This window comes from Elephantulus edwardii, unplaced genomic scaffold, assembly GCF_000299155.1.
Source record: "Elephantulus edwardii isolate Elephantulus edwardi_28Jun2011 unplaced genomic scaffold, EleEdw1.0 scaffold00045, whole genome shotgun sequence".
Classification (NCBI taxonomy): Eukaryota; Metazoa; Chordata; class Mammalia; order Macroscelidea; family Macroscelididae; genus Elephantulus; species Elephantulus edwardii.
In genome coordinates this window covers 4,842,415-4,856,599 of record NW_006399795.1, presented here as the reverse complement: position 1 = coordinate 4,856,599, position 14,185 = coordinate 4,842,415, and the positions used below count along the sequence as shown (strand labels likewise).

Here is a 14,185-nt window from a genome sequence, read left to right as displayed (position 1 = left end):
GGTCTGTTCAGATGTTCAGTTTCAGTTTGTGTCAGTTTAGGTAGGTTGTGTTTTTCTAAGTATTTGTCCATTTCCTCTAGATTTTCATATTTGTTTGACTACATTAGGAAAATCTTGATGTCAGGGACCTTTCCAAAGTGCTGAAGAGCAAGGACCTCAGTCCAGAGACAAATGTGCACTTGATCCAGGCCATGGTCTTTGCCATTACTTGTTATACATCAGAGAGCTGGACAATGACCAAAGATGACAGAAGAATTGATGCCTTTGACATGTGGTGCTGGAGAAGTATAATAAACATACCATGGATTGCAAAAAAAAACCCTAACAGATCTGTCCTGGTGAGGATAAAACCAAGCTGCTCCTTGGAGGCTAGGACTTTGAGATTCTGTCTCACATACTCTGGGCATGTAGCCAGGAGGGACCAATCTTTGGAAAAGGATATCATGCTTGGAAGGGCTGAGGTACAGCACAGGAGAGGAAGACCCTGGATGAGGTGAACTGACACAGTAACTGGGGTAATAAGGGTAGGTGTATCAGAGACAGTGAGATTGGCTAGGATATAGCAACGTTCAGAGCTACTGTGCACGGGGTGAGTATGAGTCTTAGTCAAGGCAAGGGCACATAACAACAACAACTTAACCACTGCACCATCAAAGACTCCTCTACACAACCATAAAAGGCAATAAAAAACCAAAGACATTTACTTACAAATGCTGTCAAAATCAACTGGCACTGAAAACTCTTGAGGAAAAGTTGGAGGAGGATTCCTGTGCATAAAAAAAAACCCAACAAACTTCTAACCAAAAAAATCCTTTGTGGCTGTTCTACTGTGACACACAGTCATTCTGAGTTGAAATCTACTGAGTGGCATCTATTAACAAGAAGATACTTAGAGGGCCTCAGATATCTATAAGATAGCTACTCACCACAGAAGGAACAACAGTAACTTTATAGCAGAAAAGCTAGCAGATATTCCCTTAACCAAATGGTCAAAGTGAACGTCACCAGTAATGGAGCAGATCAAAATATCCTGCTACCTGATAGAGGCAACAGAAAGAACATGATGTGCTATTCCTGTCAAGAATGTATAATCTGAATACAACCACAAGAAAACACTGGACAAATCCAAATTGAGAAACATCTACACAGTACACTGGACCAGACTGTGCTCTCTGAAATGCCAGAGTCACAAAACACAAAAACTAAATAATTAGAGTAGAGGAATGAGCTAGACTCCCCCAGCCAATAAGAAAATTACAGCGATGTCTATCAGTGAAATACAATGAACAGGATGACAGAAGAAGAATCAATGCCTCTGCGTTGTGGTGTTGGAGAAAAGTACTAAATATCCCATAGACAGCCAAAAGAATGAGTGAGTATGACTTGGAGAAAGTATAGCAGGAGTGTTCCTTAGAGATGAAACTAAAGCTTTATCTCACATAGCTTGCACATGTTGTTAGGAGGGGCCAGACCTTGGAAAAGGGCATTATGCTTAGAAAGGAGGAAGGTCAGCAAAAGAGAGGAAGATTTTCAACAAGATGGACACAATGAGTGTAACAATGGACTTGCGTATATCAGAGATTATGAGGATGGCACAGGATAGAGAAAGGTTCAGATCTGTCGCTCATGAGGTTGTTATACATTGTTCTTGATGGCACCTAACAACAGCAACATTCATCATCACTGGACCAATAGGCCACATCATGATAAATGAAGACAAGCCTGAAATTGTCAACGACATCATTTCACTTGAATCTTCAATAGCCATGGCGAAGCATCCAAGAAATCAAGAAATATGCGGTATTAAGAAAATCTGTTGTCAAGGACCTCTCTAAAGTGTCAAAGAGCTCTTAGAAGGTTCAGGAAAATAAACTGGAGAAGACAAAACTAAGATGGTAAATGTTAATATTTGGGAAATCTGGAAAATGAAAAATAAGTTGTCAAATTATATCTCAATCAAAAAAGCACTGTCAAGGTCAAGTGACAAGGTAGAATTACAAAAGGAGCACAGAACTTGAGTCAATCAACACTAGTTTCTAGTCTTAAGCCTCCCACTAAGGTATGTGACCTTGGGCAAACCATAACCCTTCTTAGAAGTACAGTCTCTGAGGATATGAATGGGAAGCAACCACTGCTCATCTGTCATGGATAGACTCATGTCCCACTAAAATATATGTATATAATGATGTGATGTGATATAATATGATACAATACAATACGATATATGATGTGATATGGTAGCTATGTAACAATCCCGCATGGTATGGTAAACCAAAGAACTGTAGAATTTAGGGTGGAATGCAAGACTCTGTAATCCCGTATCAACCCTAATCCCATCACAGCCTAGAGCTCCCTGTGAGACTATAACTTTCAATATGGGTTACATCTCAACATCAAGAGAACAAACAGCTTCATTACTGGGTCAATAGGCACCATCATGGTGGTTGGAGAAAATAGGCAAAAGTTGTCAATTATTTAATGTTACTTGGATCCATAATCAACACCCCTGGTAACAGCTATCAGGAAATCAAAAGACACATTGCAATGGGAAAATCAGAAGTCAAGGATGTCTCCAAAGTGCCAAAGAGAAAGAACGCCGTTTTAAAGACTAAGGTACACCTGATCCAAGTCATGGTATTTTCAATTACTTCCTATGCATCAGAAAGTTGGACAATGACTAAGGAGGACAAAAGAAGAGTCAATGCCTTTGAGTTGTGATATTAGAGAGGAGTACTGAATGTATCATAGACTGGCAAAAGAATAAACAAGTCTGTCTTATACAAAGTGGTTCCTGGGTACTCCTTAGAGGCAAGGATGGTGAAACATTTTTTCACATACTTTGAGCATGTAGCCAGCCCTTGGAAAAAGTCATCATTCTGGGCAAGGTGGAAGGTTATTACTAACCTTAAGACGACCCTCAACAAGGAGAATTGACAGAGTGATTGTTAAGAATGGGCTAACGCATGCTCCAGCATGGTGAGGATGGTACAAGATAGGTCAAGGGTCAGATCTGTGGTCCATTGGGTCACTATGAGTCTTGGTCAACTTGATGGCACCTAACGACAACATCTAACATACAAAGGAGAGGAAACAGAGCTGAGGTGGAGGGATCCTTCATACCATCAAGAAAGGATCATCAGAAGTAGAGAGTGTTTATTTTGGACCTGCGTCCCCCTCAGACAGAATTTCTTGACACAGGGTAAGGTCAGAACACACGGATGTCTAGAGGGAATGCTGGGCCAAAAGTTACTGAAGGAAACAAGGACTTTCTTCCACAGTTGGCAGAGGGCCTTCTAATAGAGCTGGTATCCTAAACCTGGACTTATGGACTCTTAAACCATAAGAGAATAAATTTATCTGTTAAAGCTATCCATTTGGGATATTTCTGACATCATTTAGCATTAGATAACTAAGACACCATCTCTTAGAGTTACACTGGTGGTCAAGTCAACTAATAAGCCCACTTGCTTGAGGCAGTTCTGATGCACGGCCACTCTACAGGACAGATTAAAACTGCTGTGTCAGGTTTCCAAGGCAGTAGATCTTTATGGAAGCCAACTGCTTCATCCTTCTCCGTTGGAGTGGCTGATGGGTTAGAAGCACTGACCTTTTTGGTTAGAAGTTGAAAGCTTGGCCACTGTGTCACTGTTGTTGTTGTGTGCTATCGAGTCACCTGCAACTCATAGCGACCCTATGTACAACAGCCCTAAACCTTGCTCTGTCCTGTGCCAATCTCATTGTCTCCAACACCCCCATCTTGATAATCCCAGTCACTAAATCAACCCACCTTATAGAGGGTCCGCCCCTCCTACGCTGTCCCTCTACACTCCCAAGCATGATGACCCTCTCCAAGGAATGGTCCCTCATTGCAACATGCCCAAAGTATGTCAGACGAAGCCTCAGAATCTTTGCCTCCAAGGAGCAGCCCGGTTTAACCCTCTGCAGGATGAATCTGTTTTCTTAGCAGTCCTTGGTACATTCAATATTCTACTCGAGCACCACAGCTCAAATGCATCAATTCTCCTTCTATCCTCCCTAATCATTGTCCAACTCTGATGCATAACAAGTGATTGCAAAGACCATGGCCTGTATCAGGTGCACCTTAGTCTCCAAAGTCACACCATTGCTCTTCAGCTCTTTGAAGAGTTCCCTAACAGCAGACTTGGCCCATGGCAATACATCTTTTAATTTCCTGGCTGCTGGTGTCAAGAGTGTTGACTGTAGAGCCAAGCAAACTAAAGCTGTGAACAATCTCAATCTCTTCACTACCCATCCTGATGCTGCCAATTGGTCCAGTGGTGAGAATCTTTGTCTTCTTGATGTTGAGCCTCAGTCCATATTGACCCTCTGCAGCAAGCGCTTCAGATCCTCCTCAGTTTCAGCAAGCAGGGTTGTGTCATCTGCATAACGCAGATTGTTGATGGATCTTCCACCAATCCTGATGCCACACTTCTCCTCATAGAGCCCAGCCTCCTGGATAATCTGTTCTGCATACAGGCTGAAAAGGTATGGAGATGGGATACATCCCTGGCATGCACCCTTCCCAATTTTGAACCATGCAGTGTTTCCTTGCTCTGTTCTGACGACTGCCTCTTGGTCCAAATATAGGTTTCACATTAGCACAACCAAGTGTTCTGGGATTCCCATTCTTCTCAGAGTCAGCCAGTTTGTTATGATCCACACAGTCAAATGCCTTTGCATAGTCAATGAAACACAGATACACATTCCTCTGGTATTCCCTGGTTTCAGCTAAGATCCACCTAACATTAGCTACAATATCCCTAGTACCATGACCCCTTCTAAAACCATCCTGGACTTCTGGCAGTTCTCTGCTGATGTGCTGTTCCAGTCGTTTTTGGATAATCTTTAGCAGAATCTTACTTGCATGTGAAATCAATGATATTGTTCTTTAATTTCCACACTCTGTCAGGTCACCATTCTTTGGAATGGGAACAAAAATAGATCTCTTCCAGTCAGTGCCACTAGGTCCTCTTAATGAGTGGCACAACACATTGTGAACCATTGAGCCAGATGCAGTTCATTTAAGTAATATACTTAGTTCTCAATTACTATTTTGTTTTTCCACATATTACATTTACAGCCCTGAAAAAATTCTTGGATGGCACCTCTGATGGTTTGAGCTCTACATGAGGCTAATACTGGGCCCAGTGCTCGCTCCCCTGACTTGGGCCCACTCCAAATAATTTACTAGAGGCCACAACAGCAGAAGGCATGTAATACCCAACTATCACCATATCATCCCCAACCCCCACAGGCTCCAAGGTGGGGGGCGGGGGAGGGAAGGACATGCTGTGCCCACCATGCAGTGAGCAGCTGGGTGGGGAGAGTGCACTGGTGCCCAAGACAGCTATGACTCTGGCATAATGCTAATCCTGTCAATAACGAGTTGCTGGTGTGCAAGCTTTCTGAGGATGAAGTCTAAACTGCCCTTCTCCAATAATGAAGCAAAGAGCTCTATAAATGGAACCCTTTACAATTGGGTGTGCTACCACAGAAAGGGCCCTCAGGGGGCATAGAAACTTGAGTATACAAAGTTCCCTCCCTTTTTAACAAGGTTATATAAAAAAGGGTATGTCTGACCTTGTCTAACGTCACCATAAGGGAGAAGCACTGCCTGCAGCACCAGCCCAAGGCCGATTCCTAGCAGGCAGAGTCAGACACGCTTCCCCTCTACAACCTTTACACCAATGAGGCAACTACCCCTTCCCATAGCACACCCTGCTCCTCTGCTGAGTTCAAGAATTTATTGCAGTGGTCTCACAGAACTCCCACACAACACAGAAAATTATAAGGATTGTTGGGAAAAATTATCGTTTTCAACTCAGGAGTAGGAAAGACTCAGGACACTGTTCCTCTACTCAGAAGAGCCTTTTCTCAATTATGCCTGCCAGCAGGACTCTTCTTTACCCTCAGTCTCTGTTCCTGTGGGTCTCTCAGCCAGCCCAACCCCTGCCCTGCTTGGGTCAGTGTCACAAAGCTTTTTATCTCATCAGTGAGTTCTCGGTGCCTTCCCGCCAGTAAGCCTTCTGGCCAAAGGTGCTCAGCTCTCATTGCATGGATTTCCAAGCTTGGTTCCACCAATAACTGCTCAGAGGCATCTCAGTCTACCAACAAGTCTCCTTCCCAAAGATAGTCTGTTATCTCACTCTGAGGCCAGGAAGCCCACTGTGCTGTGTTGCACTAGGCATCAGTTCTGTTGCCCATTTCTCTGCCACTCTTCTTCCCTCTTCATTCTTATAGCTCTCTGTCTTCTGTGTTGAGGTTCTCAGCGCAGGGACCCTGGATCCAAAATACTCACTTCTAACTCTCTTATTGCTAGTAGTGATTCCCCCTTGTACTCTAGTTTGCACTCTTTGATGCATAGTGGGATGGCAAAACTGACCAGCATCCTTGTTAGGTTCCATATATCTTATGTGCTTAATTCTATTCTACAAGGGTTTTTGTTGTTCATGTTGTTAAGTACCGTTGAGTACAACTCATAGTGACCCTATGAACAGCAGACCTAAACCATGCCCTATCCTGTGTCATCCTCATCAGCTCTGACACACTACAGTCCATTGCTAAAGTAACTGTGTCAATCCATCTCATTGCTGGTCTTCTTCTCCTTTGCTGACTCTCCGTCTTTCCAAACATAATGTCCCTTACCAAGGAATAGCCTTGCCTAGCTTTATGTCCAAAGTATGAGAGATGAAGCTTCACCATCTTTGCCTCCTAGAAGCACTCTGACCTCACCTTTTCCAAGACATTATCTGTTTGCTCTTTGGGTAGTCCATGGGATATTCACAACTCAAAGGAATCAATTCTTCTTCTGCCATCTGTATTTATTGTTTATCTTTCTGATGCATACCAGGTGACAGAGAAGATCATAGCCTGAATTAGGCACACCTGAGTCTTCAAAGTGACATCATTGCTCTTCAACATTTTGAAGAGGTCCCTGACAGTGGACTTGCCCAATGCAATATGTCTCCTGATTTCCTGACTGCTGGCACCGAGGGTGTGGATTGTTGATCCAACCAAAATAAAATCAACAACAGCTTCAATACTTTCTTCATCTATCATAATTTTGACTCTTAGTCTTGTGGTGAGGATCTTTGTTTTCTTGATGTTGAGATTTAATCCATACCAAAAGCAATTTTGAAATCCTTTACAATGCTGTGATTTCTAGGATGCTATTCATAGGCATACAAAGAAGACTTGTTAACATGACTAATTTTCAAATATTCACTCCTACAGCTAAAGCCAAAGAGGAGGAGATTGAGGATTTCCACCAAAGTTTACAGTCCAAAATTGATGAAACATGCAATCAAAACACATTAAAAATGACTGGTGACTGGAACACAAAAGATGGAAACAATGAGGAAGGACTGGTAGTCAGTCAGAAAGTACAGACTTGGTGACAGAAATGAGTAAAACCAGTCCACAGGAACCAAAATATGGCCTTAAGTCTATCACAGCTGAATTTAAGAATCATCTCAAGAACAGGTTTGAGGCATTGAACACCACTGATTGAAGACCAGAGGAATTGTGGGAGGACATCAAAGATACCAACCATGAAGAGAGCAAAAGTTCATTACAAAGACAAAGGACAAAGAAGAAACCAAAATGGGTGTGAAAAAAAGACTATGAAAATTGCATTCGAGGGTTGAGAAGCCAAAACAAAAGGAAGAGATGCTGAAGTAAAAGACTTGAACAGAAGATTTCAAAGGGAAGCTCGAGAAGACAACTCAAAACATCATAACAAAATGTGCAATAAGGATAACAAAAGAAAAACTGCTATCTTAGAACTGTGGTGTTGAAGAAGAGTACTGAATTATCCAATGGGCTGCCAGAAGAACAAACAGTTATATCTTAGGGAAGGTGCAGCCAGAGGGATCCTTTGAGGTAAAGATGATAAAGCCACATCTCACATACTTTGTGCATGTTTGTTGTTGTTGTTATGTGCCGTCGAGTCGCCTGCAATTCATAGCGACCCTATGTACAACAGCCCTAAACTCCACTCTGTCCTGTGCCAATCGCACTGTCTCTGACACTCCTATCCCAATTATCCCAGTCACTGAATCAATCCACCTCATAGAGGGCCTTCCTCTCCTGCGCTGTCCCTCCACCCTCCCAAGCATGATGTCCCTCTCCAAGGACCGGTCTCTCCTCACAACATGTCCAAAGTTTGTTAGACGGAGCCTCAGAATCCTTGCCTCCAAGGAGCCACCCGGTTTAACCCTTTCCAGGACAAATCTGTTTGTTTTCCTGGCAGTCCATGGTATTCTCAATACTCTTCTCCAGCACCACAGCTCAAAGGCATCAATTCTCCTTCTATCCTCCTTGGTCATTGTCCAACTCTCTGATGCATAACAGGTGATTGCGAGGACCATGTCCTGTATCAGACGCACCTTAGTCTCCAAAGAGACACCATTGCTCTTCAGCACTTTGGAGAGGTCCCTAACAGCAGACTTTCCCATGGCAATGCGCCTTTTAATTTCCTGGCTGCTGGTGCATGTTAGGTGAGGCTATTCCTTGGGAAATATTTTATGTTGAAAAAGGTGAAGGGTCAGCAAAAAGGAGGAAAACACTCAACCAGGTGGTTGCACAGTGACTGTAGCAATGGGTTCTAATGTGTCAGAGATTGTGAAGATGGCACAGGATTGGGCACGGGTTAGATCTGTTCTTCATAGGGTCCTATGAGCCATACTTATCAGCACCTAACAACAACAGAGTTGCTATGAGATTTCACCTTGATTACATTTAACAAGTTCACAACGGTACCATACACCTTATTTCCATTATTAGCAAACTGTTCATTCCTTTTAATGGGCCATAAGCATCTTATTTGTATGTTGTTGTTAGGGTCATTGCTGTTAGGTGCCATTGTTCAACTATGATTGACAGTGACTGTAGGAATAATGGCTCTGAACCTCGCCCTATGCTGTGCCATCCTCATCATCTCTGATACTCTTGAGTTCACTGTTAGAGTCACTGTCAATTCATCTTGGTGAGGATCATCCATCCTCTCTTTCCCTGACCTTTCCAAGCATGATATCCTTTTCCAAGGACTGGCTTCTCTTAACAACACACCCAATATATGTGAAATGAAGTTTCACCATCCTTGCTTCCAAGGAGCACTCTAGACTCTGGTTGCACTATCACCAAGACATACTTGTTTGTTGTTCTGGCAATCCATGGGACACTACGTACTTAAGTACCACAACTCAAAAGCATTGAATCTTCTGCCATTCCTAGTCACTGTCCAACTTTCAGTTGTGTAGCAAATAACTGAATAGTCCATGGCTTCGACTGGGTGCACCTTTATGGGAAGCCAAATTTTATATTAAATATTTGTAATAAACAGAATGCTACTTCAGGTTATGAGGGAGGCAGGTATCAGCTGGAATTAATCCTGAAGCACTAAGGCAATCCTTAAGCATTTACAGGAGTTTTGTATTTTATTTGCTAACTCCTCTCTACTGAATCAAGAAGATTTTCAATAGAAGAAGCTTAGCTTCACCTGCATTGGATTCTCTTTGTGATTTACTCCCTGGCAATTATCAACAGACAGGAAAGTAGGAAGTGCACAGTTCTCAAACAATTGAAGTGAACTGAACCGCCAATTCCAGCTTTCCTGTCTTTATTTTTTCCAAAAGTTTCACTTACCCTGAGCAAATTCCCTTTCGGTTCCTGGTGTCTGCTCAAAAAAGAGAGAAAGAAAGAGACCACCACCTTATCCAAAGAGAAACCACCACCTTGTTCCTGTTCTGGTGTCAGAATGTTGTAGGCCAAGGATAAAGTATTTTTAGAAGTATTAATAATGAGACAGAACACCAAGAATGTAGAACAGAGGTAAAGCAGGAGTTCACATCAGTTGTTCGAGAACTGTTCGCCTCCTGCTTTGCCTCTGTTCTCCTACATTCTTGGTGTTCTGTCTCATTATTAATACTTATACAAATACTTGATCTTCAGTCTGCAATACACCTTAGTCTTTAAACTGACATCATGCTCTTCAGCACTTTGGAGAGGCCCCTGATAGCAGATTTTGCCAATGAAAGACGGTAATGTTTCCCAGTGTTTTTTGATTTCTTGAATGCTGGTACCAAGGGTGTTGATTGTGGATCCAGGTGAGCCAAAATCCTAGACAACTTCAACCCTTTCTCCATCTATCAAGGTGTTACCTATTGGTCCCGTGGTGAGGATTTCTCCCCCTTTATGTTGAAATGTAATCCATGTTGAAGTCTGTAGTCTTTGATTCTCTGTAGCAAGTATTTCAAGTTGTCTTCAGCTTCAACAGGCAACCTTGCATCATCTGTATAACCAGTTTGTTGATGAGTCTTCCTCCAATCTTGATGCCACATTCTTCTTCATATAATGTAGTTTCTCAAATGATTTGTTCAGAATACAGATTGAATAGGTATTGAGAAAGAATACAACCCTGAGACACACCATATAGTCCCACTAAATCATTCCATGGAAACTGTAAGACCACAAATAGAAAGGCCATATGAAAATGGTTTGTTGCACTGCTGTTGCAACCAGTTTTATAGATGGCTTCTTTGCCATCTAACATAATACTGTAGCATTTTAAAAATACAGCTTATAGTGCTCACAATCAATAGTTAATGGATGCAAAATATTTCAAGGAAGTGGGTTATAACTTTTCTATTATTCTACAGTTAATCATTTGGGTTATTTCCAAATTCTTGACATAAAGATGAAACCACAAACTTCTCTGTTCATACAGCTTTGTACAGATTTTGGATTATCTCCTTAGACTAACTAGGCCCCCAGAAATAGGATTACAAGATAAAAAATATAAACCACATACTTTCTAGACTAGAAATTATTTCAATTTATATTGACAATAGTAATGAAGGAAAACATTGGTTTCATCAGTATTTATTGCATTCGTATTCTACTTAATTTTTCCTTATAACAAGGAAATAGTATCTCAGTGTTATATAACTTACAGATTTTGTATTTTGGTTTTAGTATTAGAGTTTAATCTCTTCCTCAAGGAGGCCTGATAATCAGTAATTAAAGCATTCAGTTAATTGAAAGATCAGTGGTATAAACCTACCAATTGCTCTGTGGCAGAAAGATGTGACGTTCCACTTCTACCAAGATTACAGCTTTGGAAACTCAATGGGCTAGTTCCATCGAGTCACTATGACCGGAAACAGTCTCATCAGCAACAGTTTTCCTCTTTTTTCCAATAGATCCTTATCAACTCTGTTGACTCTTTTGTCTGAATACATCCTCTGCCTACTTGCCAGGATACTGTATCAATTCTTTACGGAATAGATATATCTTTCATTCTTCACTATTTAAAAATACTTTCCAAAACTGTTTAAAGAAGTGTTTCGAACGATTTAAAAGTACACAGATCACACAGTTTAGATCTGAAGATAAAATCTGACACACCCACTGAATCTTCAGCAACAATAAACAAATACTTCCCAAGGAATAAGGAGAGCCCTCTGAAATGTTTTCATATGTTGGGAGGGTGGCACAAATGGTTAAGTGCTAGACTAACTAAAAGGTTGGCAGTTCAAATCCACCCAGAAGCACCTTATAATTTGGCTCCAAGAGGTTACAACCTGTGGAGTCATTCTGAGTTGGAAGTGACTCAGTGGCAAGTAACAACTAGGTCAAGAGACAAACTTGTTATACAGGTCTTACCCAATTCCCTTTATTTAGCTAATCTGGAGTAAGTGCTCGGTTGCCAAGATGAGTGGTTCAAACCCACTTAGAGGTTTCTTGGGGAAAAAAGGCCTGGAGATCTGCTTCTGTAAAGGTAACAGCCAAAAAATCCCTACCCTATGGGTAGTTCTACTTAGTCATGTGGGCTTTCATTCTGAGTGGAAAAATTGGCTTGATGGTACCTAATACCAAAGCTGAAGTGTTAACTTTTTACTCCAAGGAATAAATTCTCTAACTCACTCTCTTTTTTTCAAAGCAGTTGAGGGGATCTCATCTAACAGACAGGATGGACAATTCTCTTGTTTTCTGATGAGTAAAGGGCACTCAGCATTTTCTAGATGGTGGCCTTTCATTTCCTAAGCACCACAGAGAACATCCCAGGAGTCCCTGATAAGAAGTGAAAAGCTGAACTCCCAACTTGGGCTTGCTAGAAAAGCTGTCTTTTGTACAAGTAGGTGTGTCAGATCTGCTTAGCCACCTAAAATACACACTGTATCCAATATTTTCCAAAAGAGGGGAAAGAGCTAAGAAGTTCTTGGCAAAGAAAGGTCATGGGCAAACTCCTTCTCAGGGACACGTGCCAGATGGTGTGCACACAAGTAGACCTGGTGCCCCTCCTGACTGCCCCACCAAGCCTCTGGAGCAGCACTTGATTGAGCAGGAAGCTGAAGGGCAGCCCTCTTTTTGCTGACCCCTGCAGCACCTGAAAACTGGTGTCTTAACAGTGCAGAAGCAGGTCACTTGGTTTCCCAGGGACCAGTGGGCCTCTGGTCAGCAGCTCCAAGAGCTGGAGGTCAAATGACGCTTGTGAGCCTGTGACCTCATCGTTGTGCCACCCAAGTGACCTGTCTCTACCACAGTGCTGACTGTCCTTCCAGTCCTCTGGAAAGTACTCAAGTTTTGAATAGCAGAGACCTATAATTAGGGCAGCAGTGGGTGCTTTAAACCGGAGGAAACAAGCCCTGAGGTTTCGACCAGTGTGGTTCAGCACTAGCACCGGATTTTGACATCTTGGAATTCAATGTCATTTTTTTTCTTTTTCTTTAATTATTGCAAGCATATCTGCAACACCTGCCAACTCCACATGTTTCAAGTGCACAATTGAGCAATCTCAATTGCATTTATCATGCTTCGCAACCATCACCCTTAATCATTGCCAGCAATGTCTTGTCTTGATGGGGCCAACCTTTTCCCAGAGGAGAGGGCTTCCTGATCTGGTGTCACACCTGCAGGCCAGGGCAGGTCCAGCTTTCCCTCCTGGGGAGAAACTCCTGGCAGCCTACAGTGCTCCTCTGAGCAGCCCTCTGCCATTCACCTGCTGAATTCTATAAAGTAAAATCACCAGGAAGAGAAATCCGAAGAGAGAAGCCCTAAAGGTTAACAATGGGAGAATAAAAGAAGAGATGGGGCGGGGGGAGTTTCTTGTATATTTCACAGTTTAAAAAAACAAAACCAAAGCAAATCCACTGTCATCCAACATATTCTCACTCACAGTGACCCATACAGGACAGGGCAGAACTTGGCATAACGTTTGAGGCTATAAATCTCTTTACGGGATCAGATGGCCTCCTCTTTCTCTCTCAGAGCAGCTGATAAGTACATCTTTTGGTTAGCAGCTCAATGCGTAATACATTGCTCTGCCACCAGAACATCACATTCGGGACCCTGGAATGCACCCCGCCCACTGTGACAAGGGTTGAGGAGGTGGACCTGACAGGCAAACACCTACTCATCTCCCAGCCTGAGGGCCAGCATATCCCCTATAGGGTAGTTGATGGCCGGAGCCTAGCAGGGGCCTGAGTTGAGGGGTCACTTCACTGCAGTAAGTTTAGGGTTAGGACGGGCAGAAATGGGCGCTCTCTGGGGCCATGATGGAGGCAAGCCTGAGACTGATCCACTGGTTCAAGACCGCCCTCAGGACACAGAGCTGAGGACCGCCACTGCGCCCTTTTGGTTTGGGGGAGATGCAGCCACTGGGGGAATGCGCAAACCACTAGGGAAGTCAGGTTAGGGCCAACGGAAGATCCACCACGGCCCCAGAGCCGCCATCACCCACCTGACGACGTGGAAGGCCCAGAACAGGTGGTCGGATCGGGGCCCATGAGCCGCACGTACGATGCTAAGGTACAAGTAGACCGCAATGGCCACGGTCCAGAAGAAGGAGCTGGTGTTGGCGAAGGTGGACAACGCGCCCTGCAGCACGCAGTCCCACGAGGGCCCCGAGAAGTCCTGAAGCACCCCATAGAAGTAGGAGGAAGCCGAGAGCAGGTCGGCCAGCGACAGGAAAAGCAAAAGACGCCGCGCCCGGCTGCGCAGGTCCGGCCACAGGGTGTGCGTGGCCACCAGCAGGCTCGAGCCAAAAGCGGAGAGTGCGCACGACAGCAGCACCACCGCGCGCTCCGACGGCACCAGGACCGTGGGCGGCACAGGCGGCGGCATGGCCGCACAGGGCCCCAACGGCGGGCGCCGCGGCGTCGGG

General features: G+C 43.6%; 1 protein-coding gene across 1 annotated transcript in view; it reads right to left on the bottom strand.

Annotated features, from left to right (window-relative positions):
- GPR157 (G protein-coupled receptor 157) overlaps positions 1–14,145 on the bottom strand; it is a 42,242-nt gene extending 28,097 nt beyond the window's left edge. The window contains exon 1 of the mRNA XM_006885778.1: positions 13,763–14,145. Within this exon, the coding sequence (XP_006885840.1) occupies positions 13,763–14,145 (383 nt within the window). The remainder of the gene's footprint in view (positions 1–13,762) is intronic.
- Positions 14,146–14,185: the final 40 nt, after the last annotated feature.